The sequence below is a fragment of the Acanthochromis polyacanthus genome, chromosome 20, assembly GCF_021347895.1.
Source record: "Acanthochromis polyacanthus isolate Apoly-LR-REF ecotype Palm Island chromosome 20, KAUST_Apoly_ChrSc, whole genome shotgun sequence".
Classification (NCBI taxonomy): domain Eukaryota; kingdom Metazoa; phylum Chordata; class Actinopteri; family Pomacentridae; genus Acanthochromis; species Acanthochromis polyacanthus.
Window position 1 is genome coordinate 13,435,021 of NC_067132.1, and position 18,371 is coordinate 13,453,391.

Consider the following 18,371-nt stretch of genomic DNA (forward strand, 5'->3'; position numbering starts at 1 on the left):
AATCCTATTGGCTTATCAGGCAGGACGTTCCGGTTCCCAAATCGCATGTGTGCCTTTAATTGGATTAGGTTTCTGTCAATCCTCTCTTTTTCAGTCATGAGTGAACTGGCGAGGCCAATTGTTTAGCAAATTAATTCCAGGCACATTTGAGTGTGTCTTTTATTTTGTTTTCTCCAGAGTGACCTCAGTGACCTTTGAAGAAATCTTATACGATATATGGTTTAAAAGTAAAACTTAGGCAATACCTCAGATTATCCAGTGATTCTATTAGGATATTTAAGCCTCCGTGACAAAAAACAACAATTGTCCCAATTGTGTTGCAATCAGACAGATGCGCTATGTTGTTCAACTGATTTTATTTTTTTTCTGTATATCAAAGAAAGCATAATGGAGACCAAACACAAAGAAGGCAGGTACAAGTGAGGAGGAAAAATAAGCTTAATCAAAAATCTAACAAGTCATAACAACACTGCCACTATTATTGTTCAATATTCAGAGGAATACCATACTCTTTTTGAGCAGAAAGGTGGCGTTTAAAACCATTATGGATCAATAATAATCAAAAACAGTGATGAGTAGTAAGAATAAATCGTATAAGTAGTAGTACAGTTATAACAATAGTGATAATCAAAGTGACAATGAAACATAAGAGAATAAAAAGCAGATCTCCATAAAAACGTATCTAGTTTGGACAGTGCAACACCGTGTCTGTGTGTGTGCGTGTGTGTGTAATCCCAGTCTTGAGGTTCAAGCACTCCAGTCCTTGCTTTACACACAAGATACAGTTTCCAATTATTATTCATCAAAGGACATTTGCTTCCCTCCCTGTTTCAAAACCACACCAAGCGACCCTTAATGTTGTGGTAATGGCTGTGTACATTTGAAACGTCTGTAGCTTGTGCAAAAATTGTGGACTAGTGCAAGTGTCAAGCCGTGGGATGTCCTTTACAGTTTGCATTTTTACGAACACCTCTCCTGCTCTCTGTCGACCTAAAGATTGCTTTTTGGTTTTTGAATGACAGAAAGCAAAGGGAGGATTACTTTGGAATATCAGTTATTTTTAATATATTTCTTTACAAAAAGTTCATGTTTTAGTTTTGCATTTTGTTAAAACTATCAATAGTAACATTAATATACAACTTAAATTGAAGGAAAACATCTTTAGTATGTTATGTGTCCTTCAACACAGCACCATCTTATTAGCTCTCAGTCAACGCATTTTATTTTTTCCTAATTTGCTTCCTAGATTTGAGTACATATTAGTCCCTTAAAGAAACTAGTAATACCCAACCATCTCCCTTGTCATGGTTTCCACATATAAGATCTCATTTCACAGCACATACATTACCAGAACCACTATCTCTGCTTCGAAATTGAACAAAATGAGGGAAAAACAAGGATGGGAAACAGCTCGTTTTAAGCCCAGTTCTCTCATTTCCAGAGGTTTGGCTTTTGACCTAAACAAAAATCTGTTATGCCAGTTTTTAATTGCTTCTGTTTGTATAAATATTGGACTAAATAAAATGAGTATGTAACTTTTCTGTCTCACACACAGTATTCATGGCAAAGAAAATTTAGGAAATCAGTCTGACCCTCCATGCCAGATGAGGGTGAAATTAATTCACCAGTGTTACACGAGGATCACCTGGGCTTGAATTTATATACCTGGTGGTGTTTCCTCTTAAGGCGGTCATATTTCTAACACACCTACAGTAGGTGTAAAAACATTTATCTTCCCCAACAGGCCTGAAGAGCTATGCTCCAAAATGACACACGCATTTGGGGGGGGGGAGAAGAGTGAAATTTACAGCATCAAAAAACATTTGATGTAAAAAGCAAGATGGCTGAATACAGTCCTTGGCCAAGAGAATGCTGACAACTTCACAGGCAGGATTTGCTATGCTCTAGATGTAGAATATAACATTCAGAGATGTCCCCCCCAAAAAATAAAATGGATGTAAAAACATTTTGGAACAAAGCTCTTCATTTGCATACCCAGATTTGATTTTTGCACAATTATTATGCTCGCATCTAAAGCACGTTTCATTTGATTAGCAAAAATCTTTTTTCTTTTTACGTGACTTCTCTTAAGGCATCCGACATGCATTATTGTATCTTTCCATAAAAAGACACCTGCATTAGAATGCTTAAAAACATTTCAAACAATGTAAAATCTGTCAAAGTGCGGTATGCTAAAGTTCTACTTTCCTCAGCCTCTTTTTGCGCTGTCTATTTGGATTGTCGTGAAACTATGAACGTGGAAATGGGGACAATTCAACAGCTCTATTCTCTCTAAAGTACCTCTTTTATATCCCAAATGAGCAGACAACACTCTTCAGATCACACTCCTGTAGCAAAAAAAAAAAACCAAAAAGGTGACAGTTACAATACCAGTTCTTCCTCTCCCAATGGTTCAGTTCAGTCACACAATATCCAAGCAATCGTTGCCCTTGAAGTGAAAGTAGGCATGAAAAAGAAACAATTCCACAGGAGCAAACTGGGAGTTATTAATGTGAGTATTTTATGTTATTATCCCAAAAAGTGTTTCCGGGCCCGCCGTGGCCGCTGCCAAAAGGGAAACACTTGCATCAGTCTGTAGGGTAGAACAGCTCAAGCATGGCAAGTTGGTGCCTTTACAAATTCTAGGAAGGAAGGTCATAGAAGTAAGGTAATACATCACCACAGGGTTAGGACCAAAAATGTATGGATAAAGTGTGCGAGGATCGAGGGGAACTTGAGAGGGTTTTATCACTCATCAGACAGCAACTGATTAAGTGACAAGCAGCATGGAAAGAGTCTGCTGTTGTATTCGATTCCGGGTGAACTCTGCAGGTTAACGGATATCGAGTCAGTGAAGGTAGAGCAAAGGACAGAGGGGGCAGGGGGAGCCGGCGTCAAAAACTAAAGAATATTAGCTTTTGAGGATTAGTGCTCAAATTTGTTTATTAAAATCTGAGGAGCCCAAATGGGTCCAACGATAGTCAGTGTGCAGACCAATCATGATCTGAGTCTTTAACTGTTGCTGGTGGCCGTCGCTGCAGGCAACTCGACGACTATCTCCCCTGCAGAACCGGAGCTGGTTACAGTAGTGGAAAGAGAGCCCGGAGCACCGCTGTTACCGGTCCCGTTCTTGTTGACGAGTGCTGTCGGCTGGCCAAAGTTAGTGGTTCTCAGGGTTGCCAGGTGACGCGGGGAGAAGACGTGGGCTCTTGCCGCGGCCCGGGATTCAAAGGAGACGTTGCAGGCGTCGCAGCGGCCCGTCAGCGTCTCCTTTGGCACTGGCTGGCCGGCCACGGGGGAAGCTGGAGGTTCAGTAACTGTGAGCTGAACAGGCTTAGGAAGGATGGGCCGGTTGGCTTTGAGAGCGTTGTACTGCAGGTAGCTTCCTGAGCTCATGTCCACTTTCCCACCTGACAGAGGAGACTGAGAATAGGGAGTTGGAGTGAAGAGAAACAATCGGAGAGAGAGGGAAAAACTTTAATTTCATACATTTTGAAGTCAGAATTCTTATAATTTCAGACTGAACAAGGGAAGTGTATGACTGCTACAGTTGCATTATAGTAGGTTTCTATTTCTGGTAGTAATTTAAGTCACACTTCATATGTTTTTATAGATAGCCCAATGTGTTGGAGCAATACTAAACTGAGCAATTCACATGCTCGGGTAAAAATACATACAAGTCACACTAATATACACTGTCAGATCTTATGTTTCTTAGAGTGTACTAGGTCAGTGATGGCTATGAACCCACTCAACCCCAAAACCTGCTTATTTTGTTGGTGTTTTTTTAAATGTAAAAATGGCACAATCATGCCATGAAAATATAAAAGTCAACCAAAAATCATCAGATTTTTAACTCCTCAGCAATTTTACTACTACATGTGGGTGGGGGGGCAACAAAATCACTTCTGTCTACACAATTCATTTTTAAAAATTGCAAAAACTAACTTCCATCCATTCTCTATACACCGCTTTATCCTCACTAGGGTCGCAGGGGTGCTGGGGTCTATCCCAGCTGACTCAGGCAAAGGCAGGGGACACCCTGGACAGGTCGCCAGTCTGTCGCAGGGCTACATATACAGACCAAAAACTAACTTTATTCTGTAAAATAAATGAATAAATTCTTTGTACACAACCAATCAGCCATTAATGCCTCAACTGTGACAACAACAGTCAAAGTTTCTGGGACTTTTTGATTGAACTGCAGGCTGTGTTTACAGGGAGCACACAGGTGATGAGGACAGAAACAAACTAAAAGCTAAAAAGTTAAATATCTGCAGTCTGTAGATCCATTCTTTTTCCAGTGCTGATAACAACAGAGTACAAAATGTTTAAATGCTGACTCTGGTTTCTTTTTTTAAAATCAAATATCAAATTCAACTTTAGTTTTTTCTGTTGTATGACTTACGGTGTTATAACTGAAGCCATTTTCTGGCTCTCACCACTAACCATGGTTGTGTTGTAGGTGCTGAATTTTCTAATGCAATGCAAAAATGAGCCCACAGGGAGTAAAATGTATTCGGAGCAAAAAACACCCAGATATTGCTTGGGTTCAGAAGGTTACATAGTAGTACTCCAAAATAGAAACACTAAACTTATTTGTCAGATTACCTGTCACTTTATGTTATCCATGAGTTTCTCAACTGGTTGTGCAGACTACCAGTTATGGCTGAAATCAATACTAAGATGACGTTTTTTACATTAGCATTATGTAATACAATGAACCAGATGTGTTTATAATCACATTAAAAACTAATTTGTACAACAAAACTTCAATACATATTTTGTCAGTCATGAACTGAACTGATATATTTTGAAAAAGCATTAATGTTTTACATGCCCAAGTATTTTTCTCAATGATCCACCTTGCCGTGGATTACTCCATGTCTTTCTAATGTATTACTGTGGAGTGCCCAGCTGCCAGCTTACCATTTTCTCCTGCTGCAGCCTCCAGCGCTTCTCCTTGGCTCTCGTGTTTTGGAACCAGATCTGCACCACCTTGAGCGGCAGGTTGAGCTCGGTGCCAATTGCCTCGCACTCCATGGCATTAGGGTGGGCGCAGGTCTCGTAACACGACTGCAGAATGGACAGCTGTAGGCAGGACAAGTGAGTGCGTGGCCTACGACTGGATGAGTGGGGCAGAAAGCTGCTTTCTGTTGGGCTTGATTTAGCTACAACCGGCGTGGAGGGGCTGGCCACTTTGGCAGAGCTGGGGGTATTTGGGCTGACTGGTGCAATGCTGGGGGTGGGAGGAGGGGGATGGTACGAGGAGCTGTGTGTGTGGGAAGAGCCAGTTGCTCTCTTGATAGAGTGTTGATCTTGATGGGGACTTTGGGGGTCCAGTAGTTCAGCCCATTCTGTTTCTGTGGCACCACCGTTGAGGCTGCGGGCCTGTTGTTGATGGGGGTTGTGGGCAGCTTCGGGACCATGCGGTTTGTGGTCCCTGGTCCAGGACCCCTCTCATTTTCATTCTCCTCGTCAGTTTTTTCCTCCTCGCTCTCCTCGTCCTGCTTTCTTTTCTGGGCCGGTCGTGGTGCGATGGGAACGAGATCCTTAGGTGGTGCTAAAAGGACAGGGGTATTGACTTTGGGTGCAACTTTAACCATAGTGACGTTGCTGGTGGTTTCGAGCTTGGTCTTTGGCACTGCGGTTGAGGAAACTATCTCCTTGGGTTTGATAGGAACAGGAGTTATTTTTTTCACCACAGCTGGTTTGCTTAACTCCTTTACAGGCTCTCTGTCTGTCTTTATGAGGGTACGCACAATTGGAGCAGTAGTAATGCTCCCAGTGTTGCTCCCAGTATTGTTTGAAGCAGGTTTGTTGGAGAATATGGGTTTGGAGAGAGGCCAAGTGAATTTGATGAGGGGTTTGCCAACTGCAGCCAAGGTGCCATCGCTGATGAATCGGACCTCACCTTTTCTTTCCCTCGCCCTCATGTTCTGGAACCAAATCTGAACAACCTTCTTTGGAAGGTGGACCCACTCTGAAATCTGTTCAAACTCATGTTTCCCAGGATTTGGGTCTTTGAAATAGCAGCCATACAGAATGTCAAGTTGTTCAGCTTGAATGATGGTCCTTGAACGCCGCATATCTCGGTATCTTTTCCTTTGGACTTCCTCTGCTGCTGGTCCTGCTCCCTCTCTTTTTCCTTCTCCCGCTCCTTTTCTTGTTCCCTTTCCAACAGCGTAGCGTTCATTTTCTCTGCTGCCCTCATGTAAATACTAGACTTCGTCATATTACTGCAGTTGACCAGACTCATGTTGGAAGAGGGCATACCAGTGACGGGTTCAGGCTTAACCTGGACGACTACCAGACCTTTGGATGTGGGCCTCAGGCCGAGCCCGTCCAGCAACTGTCCCTTCTGTGCCGCAATTCTGTCAGCCAGAGATGAGGAAGAAGCGGATTTTGAGTTGTTTTTTCCCATACTGAGATCCAAAGCAGACTCACAGTCGTCACCATTGGACAGGTAGTGAGAAGTTTGGTTGTGGGAGGACAGAGACTGTGAAAGAAGGGAGCTGGAGAAGCGTGTGATGGTTGGTGGGTTAGGAAAGATGGGTATTTTGCTCCCATCTCCAACCATGGAAGGAGTAAGAGAGAGAACATAGGGGCTGAGAAATTGAGTAGAAAAGGGAGCGAGGGATAATGGAAGCGAGTGGAGAGCACTGGTTGGAATCTCATGGTGGTCCATAGCGTGTGACTGTGAACTTGGGGGATCTCCTTGAGCCTCCAATTCGAGATCCACATCTGGGTCCTGTCTCTCTTTCTTCACCTCCACCTCATCGCGTTCAAACTCTCTCTTTCGTTTTTCCTCTGGGCCCTCTGACCACCTCCACCCTCCTCGTCTTCATATTCATCTTCTGCATCAGACAGAAAAACAGTTGTGGAGCGCAACACCTTTCCTCCAACTGACCCCTTATCGCCATGGACCTCCCGCTGTGCTTCATCTTTCGCAGGGCTTTCAGGTCCCTCCCTAAAAGACCCATTCTGACTTTCCTCATCAGAAACAATAACTGAGGTGTAAACCTCATTTTCAGAGTCAGATGTGAGACACGAATCCCCCTGACCCTCCCTTCCCAAGTCTCTGTGTTTGCGTTTTCCTCTTGTACTGGACAGATCTATTGCCTGACTGCCTGAAGCTTCAGCATCATCCTCACCCTCTGCTATAATCAGTGAGTTTTCCTCATCATCATAGTCATTATCAGAACCCTGGCTGTGTCTCAAAAATTCTACCTGGTGATCTATCTCTGTCGCCCTCTGTCTCTGTTTGGCGTGGCGGGCTTGGGTCAGCCACCTACGTACCTCGTCCTCTGAAAGACCCACCTCTCTGCCCAGCGCCTCGCAGTCCTCATGGGGAGGACTCGCAGCATCAGCCTCACTACGCGACTCAAAGAACGCCCAGAGAACCTCAGATTGGAACTCTGACAGCACTGGAAGGTCTGGATAAAAGGATCCCATTGTATTACAATGGAGTCGAGTTTGGTTGATAGTTAAGGCATTTGTACTCGGGCTGGATTTTGGGGTGCCAACAGAGCCACAAGGGCTTGTGCCTGATTGCGATTTTTGAGGAGTAGAATCAGGGCTAAGCGTCAGGTTTAAATTCACAGGACTGAGGCTTGAGTTGCTGGGCACAGATGCAGAAGGCGAGAGGTTGTTATTGCGGAGGCTCTTCTCTGTGCCCGCTGGAGAGAGATTCAGGCTAGCCGCTTTATCACCTTCCAGGTCCAACTGATTAGTTGAGCTGTCTCCATCTGTTGTGCTATCTCCATGTGGCTTCCCATTGTCTTCATTATTCTCAACCTTCACTTTGCTTTCTATATTAGGACTCTGTGCAAATTCTTTACTGCTCTCTTCCTTAGGTTTCCCAGCAGAGCAGTTATTCCCATCTTTGACCTGATCTGAGCCCTTCTCTTCAACTGTCTCATCACTGTCCAGCCGTTCTTGTCCTCTGTCACTCTCTACAGTCTGTGTCTGCTCTTCGTTGCAGGCCTGCATGTTTGTTGGGACACCTGCAGAGGGCCACTGGTTCTGTAAGCTGTTAAGTCTTTGGGTTAGGAGAGCTTGCTGGGCTGTGCTGAGACCTACAAATGGCACACACTGGGTGAGGAGCTGGCCTTGCTGGTTCTCTTGGTGCTGCTGAGTTTGGGCTTGCAGCCCGTTTAAGATCAAGGGCATGACCATTTGAGGCTGAGGCACGAGCTGAGGTGCAGCGGCACCAGGAGCAGCACCAGCTGCGAACAGGGAGGGGAGGAGGGAGTGTGAGAGCGTGTTGGGACTTGATGTAAGGAGGGTGAGAAAGGCTGAGACCGCCTGAGCGGAGGCCACAGGGGAGGTGAGGAGGGAGGGAGCCACTTGTGAGGTTGAAATCTGCTCTCCTTCTTTTGTAGTCGTCACCATCAATGTCCCGGGAGCAGCACAGTTGGTGGACGTAACTAACTGACTGGTTCCACTTCCAGATGTGGTCACTACAGGGCTTGGAGAGCTGGTGCTGCCTCTCAGTGTAGCAGTAGCTGCTGCATTGTTTGCAGCAATTCCAGCATTTCTGCTGCGGGTTTGGTGCAGCACAGATTTCATATGGCTCTCGAGGGTGATGGCATGATTGTAAGAGACTCGACACACAGCACACTGGTAGGGTTTGTTGGAAATATATGGCCGAGACAGGACATGAACTGATGGAGGCTTAGGCTTACTTTCTGGACCTTGCTTTGCGGAGCCAGTTGTCATCCTCTGAATGTGGGATGCAGAGTTGTAATGAACACTCAAGGCAGTTCTACTGGGAAAACTTTCCAGACAGGCATTGCATTTGAATGAGCGGGTGTTATTTTCAGCTGGCACACCATTTTTACCAACTGACTTTTCACCAGCGTCTGGGATTTCTGTGTTTTCAGTTGCATTTTGCTGTTTGGCTCCGGTGAGTGGATTTCCCTCCTCTTCTGGCTCCGGCTCAGCCTCACCTCCCTCCTGTTCGATTATTCTCTTCTCTTCCTCCATCTCTTTGTCTCCAAGCGTCTGGGTAGCGTCTGCACTCTCGCTAGATTGGCAGGGGTCTGAACTGACGTCTTCAGCGTGCTTCAGTGGTGAAGATTCAGCATCTGATAAAATAAATACATGCTTAACTTTCATGTTCTAGCAAATGGAGCACTAGCTGACAACAGGGATGCACATTTGCACAGAATTTATAAGAATGGCCAGAAACTATTTTACCCACCTGCATCCATGCAGCCCATATAAAGGGCAATTTTCCATTCTAAGTGCATTTCTCTGATTCCTCCTCAAACCTTACTCATTGAGATAATTTCTGCCTTTATACAGTTTTAACAGCATTTTAGTACCGCAAACAGACGTGGTAAATCAAGTCTCAAAAAATGTCTCTGATTGTACATCTAATCATTGTTGCTACAATAAAACAAAGAAGCTGGTCCATTATAGTGGTCATCTTTGTGATATTATTCTTGTGACTTTAATCATTTTTAACAGTATTTAACATCTCACCTGAGGACTTTAGAGCACCTTTGTCCTCTTCTTGTCCACTGGCAGCCTGTTTTAGAACGGCCTGTTAAGAGAAAAAGGAGAGAGTCAGCACAATTTCTATAGCAAATTCAACTCGGCAGCAGCTCCTTTCAGATGAGCTGAATGCCATACTGTAGCTTTTGAGCGGCACAACATTCGGGCGTGACTCAATGATGTGTGGTTATATTACACATAGCAAGCCTGGCGAGCCTTTAATTTGCAAGCTACCCTACAGGCATAAATTCAGCCATCTTTGATCAATTTATCCACCAATAACGCTCTCTCTGTTTAAGACGAAACATTACCAAGCTATCAAGGCTCATTACAAGCAGCTCATTCATTGAGGTGCTTACTTTTTTTCAACTTTGATGTCTACTCAACAAATACTTTCGAAGTGAGATACTTGGTGAACGGCAATTTAAATCGATGACATATTTAAACTATTAAAATGACAGAGTGCTGGCTGCAAAAAGGGAATTTTGCACAAACAAGCAATGAAACATCATCCAATGGATTCAAAAGTCACAATTCAAATGTGTAATTATTAGACTGTGCTGAAAGAAATCTATTTTTCCTCCTGATTTTACATAAACAGTTTCCAAACATGTAAGACCTTGTTTTGTTTAAGGCTTTTGGGAATCTCAACTTAAAAATTTCTTTGTTTTGTTTTGCATTTTTCTTTATGACAGGTAGAACAGCTGAATAAAACACGAAGATATTACTTTTGATGAATATCCACCCATGGTATTTAATAGTAAAAATCATAGAGAATGTAGAAGATGGGGATAAAAGATGATGGATATTTGGGTTGACTAAAACTCCACACATTAAACTAGTGTAAATAATTGTTAAAAACTATATTATTGTGTCCATCTCGTTATGTAACTCGTGTAACACTAGTCTTATTTGTGTTTGCGTTTTTTATTTTTCAAGTAGGACCAAAGTGAGGGATTAATTTAAAAAAAAAGCATCCACCCATCTATCGAATATCTTTTCATATACCATAATATTTACATCAAAGGCTGGACAATCAAATTAAAAGGTCTTGTGGATTTGATTAAATTGATTTGATTATATAATTTTGGTCTAACCTCCGTGTATTCTCCAGCAACAAGTGGGCTCTCTACACATTAAATACATAATTAATTCATGACAATGTGATCGGGTCGTACCAATAAAGTCGAATAACAAATGTGTGGGGGGGAACATGCAAATCCAGCCATAAGGTTACAACAGACAGTGTCTCGCCCATGCTGCCATGTCACACTTACAATGTCTAGCAGTCTGTCAACACACGATGGAAGAACGCTGTGTTGCTCTGTGAGATGTAGAGACAGGGAAGATCTGTCTGGTTGCCCTTTTTGGCACAAGGGACACAACCACTCTGCCACCCCATTCCTTTCACTGCACACCGTCTCTCCAGACTCCTCCTAACAAACAAAAGCGCATGTTAGAGAGGTCTGCTCTTATGGAGATGATGGATCTCAAACCAGTTATGCGGTGTAAAGTTTAGCACAGAACAAAGAAAGAAATGGAAATGAGATGGTGGAAGTCATCAAGCAGGGAGCTGCACCAATCAAGATGAAAGTATTCTGTTACATGTTTGTTATGCACCTTAACTGGGTGACCTGCATTGCTGCGCTTAACAATTTGAACCCACCAATGAAGAGCCAGATGCCACACTCTTGATTTAAACAAACAAAGTAATCCCGGGTCAATATCATAATCTTACAAGCCTGCAGAGTTTCATTCAGACTTGTTTTCAACTTGCTTTATCTGGAGGTTTCCATTATTTTGTCTGCAATGGCTATCAAATGACACAATTATGCAATTGCTCAAATGGCACCTTTGTAATGTAAAGCGTGTCTGTGTGCAGCAGATTTTGCACTGCGCCGATGTAAAAGGCAAGTGGCTTCTAGACAAAAGATCAATTGTATCACACCTCATAATGATCAACAAACTGACCTGACATCACAAGTACACACAAACTGCATTAAAGGCAGACTACACTGAGCAACACTGCATGCAAACCAAAACATGCACTGACTGACAATTCACAACGACTACATGGTCACAACAACCACTCATTTTCCACCAGTTTTGACAGATACAAGGAACACGTGGCCAATATATTACATATATTCTGAGATCATGCTGCATTAGCACAACATGCGTGATGACAAACCTGCCATTCCCATGCAGGTAAAAGGAAACCAAACACACCGCTACTCTCAATTTTACCACACAGCTTTGCCGTATTTTTCTGCAAGCATTCGTGTACCAAAGATGTAATAAAGAAAGCAAATCATGCCTATGAGGAGAAATACCAACACAGCGACCGTCCTCACTTCCTCGTCATGCCAATTAGCAAGCTAGCAGGGTAATATGACCAGATAATATTCCGACGAGATCGTATCTGCAGTGTATATCCTGTTTAAAAGCTCCATGTCACGAGTTTTGTAATTAAAAGCCAACATACAAGTAGATTGACGTCTTCTTGTCCATAGCTGGCTAATTAACGAGCAGTCTAATTAGCTATGCCGACCAGAGACGAATCAATTAGCTAGCAGGCTAGGTTGAGAAGCCCCCCTGTAACGTCGCATTACAGTGGTGTTTCTGGAAATGCTGGTTAGCTGTTAGTTTACTGAAAATAACCCCGCAGTGATATCCATACTTCTCTGAAACTGCAAAACACAGGGCAGGCGTCAGCATAATCCCGTCCGTGGCTCTCAGCTAGGGCTGGGCTATCATTAAATTAATAAACAAAAGGGCTTGAGCTATTAACAGTCGTGTCACTTTGCTAGCTAGCCTGTTAGCAGGCAGAGATAATTAACGGCTCCTCAAACTGTCTCCAACTGGCTGCTCTCCACTCCCGACAAAACTCTGGCCGGGCCAGGTGGGAGCACGGCTCGGATACACCGCTCCACTTCACCCTGGATAGAAAATACACTCACCAGGCTTCACATCCAAACCCTCGGCCTCGAGTTATTTCCTTGCCCCTCTGATTGTGGGCTGCCAATCGGGCATGTAGTGTTGCACCGCCCGCCGCCTGCTGCTCAACAGCGCAAATTGAGGCCTAGCCGGACTAAAGCCATTTAATTAATGAACGTGGGCTCCGTTTACAGATGTATTAGAAACACTCGCACCCCCTCCTCCCTCGCCGCCCAGCAGACCCCCTTTTGACGCGTCCTAGCGCTCAAATCCATACGTTAAACACTCGCCGTGCAACACATGGCCATTTAAACTATCGTTTTAACAGCTTTGAGCCGTAATTGGCGAAAGAATTGGACGCGAAAAAGCTACTTGAAACGGAGTACGTGCGTCGCGGTCGCCTCGACGATGGGGGTGGTGTAGGGAGAGGAGGCGAAAGAGAGGCGAGAGGCAGAAAAAAGTTTGGGATTTAATGTTGGATTTCTATAAGGGATCGGATTAGTATGGGGCACGATCCGTCGTTTGCTCGATCCTCTGCCAGTCGCAGGCCACTCTCCCCGCTCCAAATCAGCACAATTAACCGAACCGCGTTTAATTAAGTTCGGAGCAATTAGCTAATGCGTTTTTACCTGCATGGTCGCCGCTCCAGCACGCACACACACACACGCTTCCTCTGTGGCTCCTCAGAAGTGAAAAGTTTTCTTGCCAGCCCTCCCTCTCTCTCTCTCTCTCGCTCCCTCTCTCTCGCTCCCTCTCTCTCCGGTTCTCCCCCTCCCTTCATTCGCCCTATCCCTCTCTCCTTCCCCTCTTCCCTCTAGTAAACAGACCACAGCTCCCCCCAAGGCTGATTGCTGACATTCAGAGGGGACAGACACGGCTATCAAATCCCTTATGTAACCCCGCAGACATTACAGATTATTAATGTATGCACAAACACCCATGGAGCAATAATCGAAAACAAATTTGAAAGAAGAAAAAAAAAACCCACATCGGATGCTTAGATTACACGGAATCCCCCTTTTAACGGTGAAACCTCATTTTCACATTAAAGGTGAATAATAAATGAGTCCCCATTCTGCCAAGTTGGATTGTCACAAAGAGTGTGACGACTTAATTAAAGCTGAATAATAGAGATGGGCTCCACTCTGCGCCTTTTGCCGCACGAATCATGACATGTTTTCAATCAAATGATAGGTGTGGCGCACATCAACAGTCGACTATGTGGGATAAATATTTATGAAGCGGAGCGGATTAAAACTGCACCATCTGTACGGGGCCCTGCGTTACTGGGACGGGCGATGATGCTCCTGAACGCACTCATAGGTGGCCCCCATTGCGCCTGTGCAGAAATAAACTTCGCTGACGTGTGGGAGGCTACACGGATTGATCTCTCGCTTGGTTTTGACACCGATTTGTTTGGATTTAAGGATCTGATCGAAGTGCGTAAAGGTGCGGGTCGCCGAGTTTGTGGTGATTTTTTTTTTAACACTGGTTGATTTTGGTGATTTTGAATTGGAGTTCGCGCATGAGACTGAGCAGCAGCAGCAGCAGCTCGGGCTGAGTGACTTAAAGGTGATTGTGAGACAGGTGCGAATGGCTTCAGGTGCTGCTGTTGTGTTATTTTATAGTAATATAGTTAGTGCAACAATAGTAGGGTGACCAAATGTCATAGTTGTTCTTTATAAAGTGATGAAAATGTCCTGGTTTTCATTGTTTTTCATTAGGCCACTAAATTGAACTAAAACTAACAGATATTTTTTATTCTTTTTTGTAAGTTTGTGACAACTATTTTTGTTAAAGGTGGATTACTAATATAGCAGAGATTTTTTTTGTCATTTATTTTTTCTAATATAGAATATTGTTATTATTTCATTCGTTATTTTTGAAATTTCCCATAATAAAACATGTTGCGTAACCTCTGAGAAGCCTATCTGAATTTGTGTCTTTGGTTACAGATAGTATTTGGCAATATAACAGTTTTCTATTCATACAGAGGAGGCATACTTTATATGTATTGCATCTTTGAGTATCATTTGAGTGTCTCGTTGCCGGGCTGACTGTCCTGATTTTCGATAATCAAAATATGGTCACCCTAAACAATAGCAGTTTTTAACATTCACATATAATAAATCTCAGGATTCAACAAAGCAAAAACAACCCAAAGCTAAGGATCTGTGCACCTTCACACAGAGGAGGCTAGCAGTGTTTACATTTTAACCTGATAATTTCACTTTTTTGGGGTTATTTTAGTGCACAAAGGAATAAAAACACGTGAGACACCGTGTTCTAGGTAAAATCAGGTCACCCCACTTTCTTTCTGCACCCAGCCACATTAATATCACAGTGAGTAAAGGCTGGCTAGACCTCAAACTGTGCGCCTAAATTAGTCAAAGTCTAATTTATGAGTCGCATAGCTATAATTATTTGTACAGTTGAGTCTTGAAAATACATGACTGATCCTTTAAATAGTACAGGAGGAGATATAAAGGGTCTAGTGGGTTGAAAAAGGTCGCCCATTAACACAAAACCCTAAATAGATAACTACTAATCAGACCCCATCTGCTGTCTGCGTTGCTGACAACAAAAACAAAATAATCTATGTTCTAATGTTTACTGATCTAACTACAGCAGCTTACAATGAAACAATAAAATGTGTTCTTCATTGTTAGTTTCATTTTTACCTGCTGTCATTTTAACCTAATGATTAGAGAGGTCACATTCTATATGCAGTTATGGGGAAGCATCCATACTCACAATAACATCATGGTCAATTGTATCATACTATTTTCAAGGGTTTTAATGCATGATTATAATGACAGAGGAATAGATCAAGGGATATTTTTAATTATTTTTTTAAATTTTGTAATCCATGAAAGAAGGTAGCTTAGGACACCCAGGCCTTCAGATAATATAGGTTGAGTGCAATGCTGGTGAAAGTAATCCAGTTATTTACTTATGTTAAAAGTAGTACTACCACACTGCAAAATTAGTATTTTACAAGAAAAAAAACTAACTGAAGGTATAGACATCCAAATAAATTAATATCTTATTGTATAATATTAATACCATTTCAGCGGAACGTTAATGTCTTATGTGCCCTGATGTAAATAATTAGATTTTAATTACTTTCTTTATTAAACGTATTTTGTTCAAAAAATATTAATACCATTAAATAAAACTGAGTTTGCTTGTGCATCAGCTTGCAAACCACACTTTAATTTTGTAGCAGGTGAAACTGGATGTAATTTAAGTTTTATATTATTCGGTCGTATTGCAAGCACTGAAGTGATATACAAGTACAGCAATTTATTTAGAGTGTTTTCAAAGTGGAGCTTAATTTCCACTGTTGGCAATAAAGGGTTTCGAAAATGAAATGATGCAAAGAAGCAAGCACAAGTTAATAATCTGAGTACCTTCAGATAAAATGGGTTGAGTGCAGCGGTGTCAGAAGTAAGCAGATCTTTTACTTTGTAAAATTAGTAACACCACAATGTAAAAATACCCCTTTAAAAGAGAACTCCACTTAGTAAAAGTAGGGAAAACAAAGGGATGTTCTGTCATTATTATGTTAGTATTGTATAGCTGGACCGTAATACATGTGCATTACTGCATTTTGATTTTGTAGCAGTTTTTGTCTTATTTTCTTCTATACTGCAAGTACATATGCGTTGTAGAAGTACTGCAAAAGCTGTATTTAAGTACAGTGTTTCAGAAGCTGAACCTAATTTTTACTATTAGTAAAATTTTAACACACATAAAAAGTCAATAAAGGTGATTTCAACTAACAGTAAGTCCCTTAATGTCTAATCAAGCCTGATGTCAGTTTTCCTGGGGGAGAAAATAAACTTTGTATTTAAATAGCTTATAATTTAACAATAGTTGTCTACAATTTGTATTGCAGTATACGTGTATTTTTTGAATTCTGCTTCAGGTCAATATTCACAGTGTTAAAGATTTAAAACTTGATAATGATGACAAAAATTTCTGTTTAAACCGTGAATCAGACCTGCTGCATATCGTATGTCTGTTACTGTGGCCTTTATGATTCACTAATAGCATTGTTTCAAACTTCAAAGTCAATTTGAAATTGATTAATTGTTCAGCCATAGTATACATCAATGCGAACAAAACAATCATGTATTCTTATTGCACTCAATTTAAGTCTTTTCCTCACTGAAACGACCATTACATAATATACAACTGACCCCATTCTGTTGGTCAGTGCTACAATGGTTTACAGTGAATGAATCTTACTATGTCATTATTTCAGATGAGTGTGGAAGTGGAGAGAAAGTTTTTATGCAGCGCTGACACCCTGAAAACCCTGGAGGAGATGGGGGGTACGTGTTTATCCCCCACACATTCATACATGAGTGCGTTTAGCTCATGCTGTGATCCACAACAGCTTAGAAATGGCCACTGAAAGGCCTTTCCAACATTTAATGACGCTAATTGCTGTGGTTGTTGTGTAACTATGGCGACTCTGGCCATCTGTCTTGTGTTAATAATTAAGTTTAATTATCTGTATCAGCCTTGTTAGGATTTTATTTAGCTTTTGTTTTTGTTTTTTTTAAATGATCTGTCCTCGTCCCTTATCTTTTCTTCTGCAGTTTGTGCTGGCCAGAGACAGTTTCATGACCAGTATTTTGATACCCCAAAGTTTGACCTGACTTTGAGAGACATGTGGCTGCGGAAACGCAAAGGATGCTGGGAGCTCAAGTGCCCGACAGCAGCGTCCAACGGGACAACCGAGCTGAGTGGGGAACAATCTGAAGCGGCAGCGCTGTGCACACGTTACAAGGAGATAACTGATCTGGCTGAAATCCACCTGAGAGTGAAAGAGGTCTTAAAAGACTCGTGTGAGGTCAGAGAGACGGAGACGAGCTCGTCAGAAGGAGAGGAATCTTGGCTGAGCAACATGAATCTGGTTTGCTTTGCAGACTTTACAACAGTGCGGCGGTCATTCACTTTAGAGGAGGACGGGGTGCAGATAGATCTGGACCAAGCTGACTTCGGCTATCATGTGGGAGAGATAGAGGTCCTCATACCAGAGGGAGGAGATGTGAAGTCAGCCCTAGAGAAGATCAGAAATACAGCTCAAAAGCTGGGTGAGCTTTCACATTGCTCAATCTTTACTATCACATTCACCAGTATCGCTTTGCTCACCTGTAATATAATTTTATCTTAACTCATAAAGATTTTCCTCTTCTTCTTCTTCACAGGAATTACTGGAGATCATAAAGTTGAAGGAAAAATGAACGTTTACCTTAAAAGAAATCACCCACAGCACTACGCAAAACTACTGAGTGCACATGTTCTGTAAGAGATATCATACTTTATCTGTGACGAAGCTTTTAACTGTACAGTTAAATCTGTACAACAGACACAATATTTATTTGAAATGATGAACAAACTTTATTTAAATACAGTTCCTTAAAGTGAACCTGACTCTCTTTGAAAGTGTAGAAAACAGCAATAGAAAATTTTCATGTTCTGTATAATCTCCTGCCACTTGAACTTTTTATGTGACATGTACCTCAAACAAGGGTAATTTAACAACATCCCAGTTATTATCTGGGATGTCATGCTGTTAGTTTGCCACTGATGATGACAGTTTTCTCACTGTGAATAAAGACATGGAGTAACAAAGACATTCCCACATGACCACTGTGTGCTTCACAATGTGTGTCAAAGGTTCTAAACATTTAGCACTGGGAGACCGTTTTGAAGCGAGCAAACCCTTCCATTGTCAACACACCTGCTTTATTCGATATGTCTAAATCGGAAAATCATTTCAATACATTTTCAAGAATGTTTAGTGCAATGTTTGATCTACAAATTGTTGGTATGCCAATTATCTGTTTGCATTTTGCAGGAATCCACTGTTACATAGTATTGTGCTTCATTAACATTGTTATCTGTCAGTGACTCAG

General features: G+C 42.2%; 2 protein-coding genes across 12 annotated transcripts; one reads left to right on the plus strand and one right to left on the minus strand.

Moving 5' to 3' along the window:
- Nucleotides 1-339: 339 nt before the first annotated feature.
- Nucleotides 340-13,246, minus strand: zfhx2 (zinc finger homeobox 2). Of its 8 annotated transcripts, none has more exons than XR_007938237.1 (5): nt 13,068-13,246; nt 10,779-10,937; nt 9,490-9,550; nt 4,930-9,089; nt 340-3,423 (listed from the first exon to the last, which is right to left on the minus strand). XR_007938237.1 is itself a non-coding variant. In XM_051940167.1 (2 exons), exons 1-2 carry the CDS (start codon nt 5,041-5,043, stop codon nt 3,013-3,015), a joined length of 525 nt encoding a protein of 174 aa, XP_051796127.1. In that variant the 5' UTR covers nt 5,044-5,459; the 3' UTR covers nt 340-3,012. The 8 variants fall into 8 exon arrangements, 1 of the variants encoding a protein (XP_051796127.1); XR_007938243.1 differs by having other exon boundaries at nt 13,068-13,241; XR_007938239.1 differs by lacking the exon at nt 13,068-13,246 and adding an exon at nt 12,462-13,050.
- A 519-nt stretch (nt 13,247-13,765) lies between these two features.
- Nucleotides 13,766-18,091, plus strand: thtpa (thiamine triphosphatase). 4 transcript variants are annotated; one of them, XM_022217745.2, is made up of 4 exons: nt 13,766-13,887; nt 16,709-16,778; nt 17,049-17,546; nt 17,661-18,091. In XM_022217745.2, the coding sequence occupies exons 2-4, from the start codon at nt 16,709-16,711 to the stop codon at nt 17,759-17,761; spliced, it is 669 nt and encodes a 222-aa protein (XP_022073437.1). In that variant the 5' UTR covers nt 13,766-13,887; the 3' UTR covers nt 17,762-18,091. The 4 variants fall into 4 exon arrangements, with proteins under 4 accessions (XP_022073437.1, XP_022073441.1, XP_022073440.1 ...); XM_022217749.2 differs by having other exon boundaries at nt 13,771-13,877; XM_022217748.2 differs by having other exon boundaries at nt 13,774-14,025.
- Nucleotides 18,092-18,371: the final 280 nt, after the last annotated feature.

What these genes read in the sequence shown, in the direction of transcription:
- thtpa (XM_022217745.2), top strand. Translation starts at nt 16,709, where the DNA reads ATGAGTGTGGAAGTGGAGAGAAAGTTTTTATGCAGCGCTGACACCCTG. An exon ending in AACCCTGGAGGAGATGGGGG is followed by an intron (nt 16,779 to 17,048) that starts GTACGTGTTTAT and finishes TTTCTTCTGCAG; the next exon opens with TTTGTGCTGGCCAGAGACAG. An exon ending in AAATACAGCTCAAAAGCTGG is followed by an intron (nt 17,547 to 17,660) that starts GTGAGCTTTCAC and finishes TCTTCTTCACAG; the next exon opens with GAATTACTGGAGATCATAAA.
- zfhx2 (XM_051940167.1), bottom strand. Translation starts at nt 5,043, where the DNA reads ATGGAGTGCGAGGCAATTGGCACCGAGCTCAACCTGCCGCTCAAGGTG. An exon ending in GGCTGCAGCAGGAGAAAATG is followed by an intron (nt 3,424 to 4,929) that starts GTAAGCTGGCAG and finishes CCCTATTCTCAG; the next exon opens with TCTCCTCTGTCAGGTGGGAA.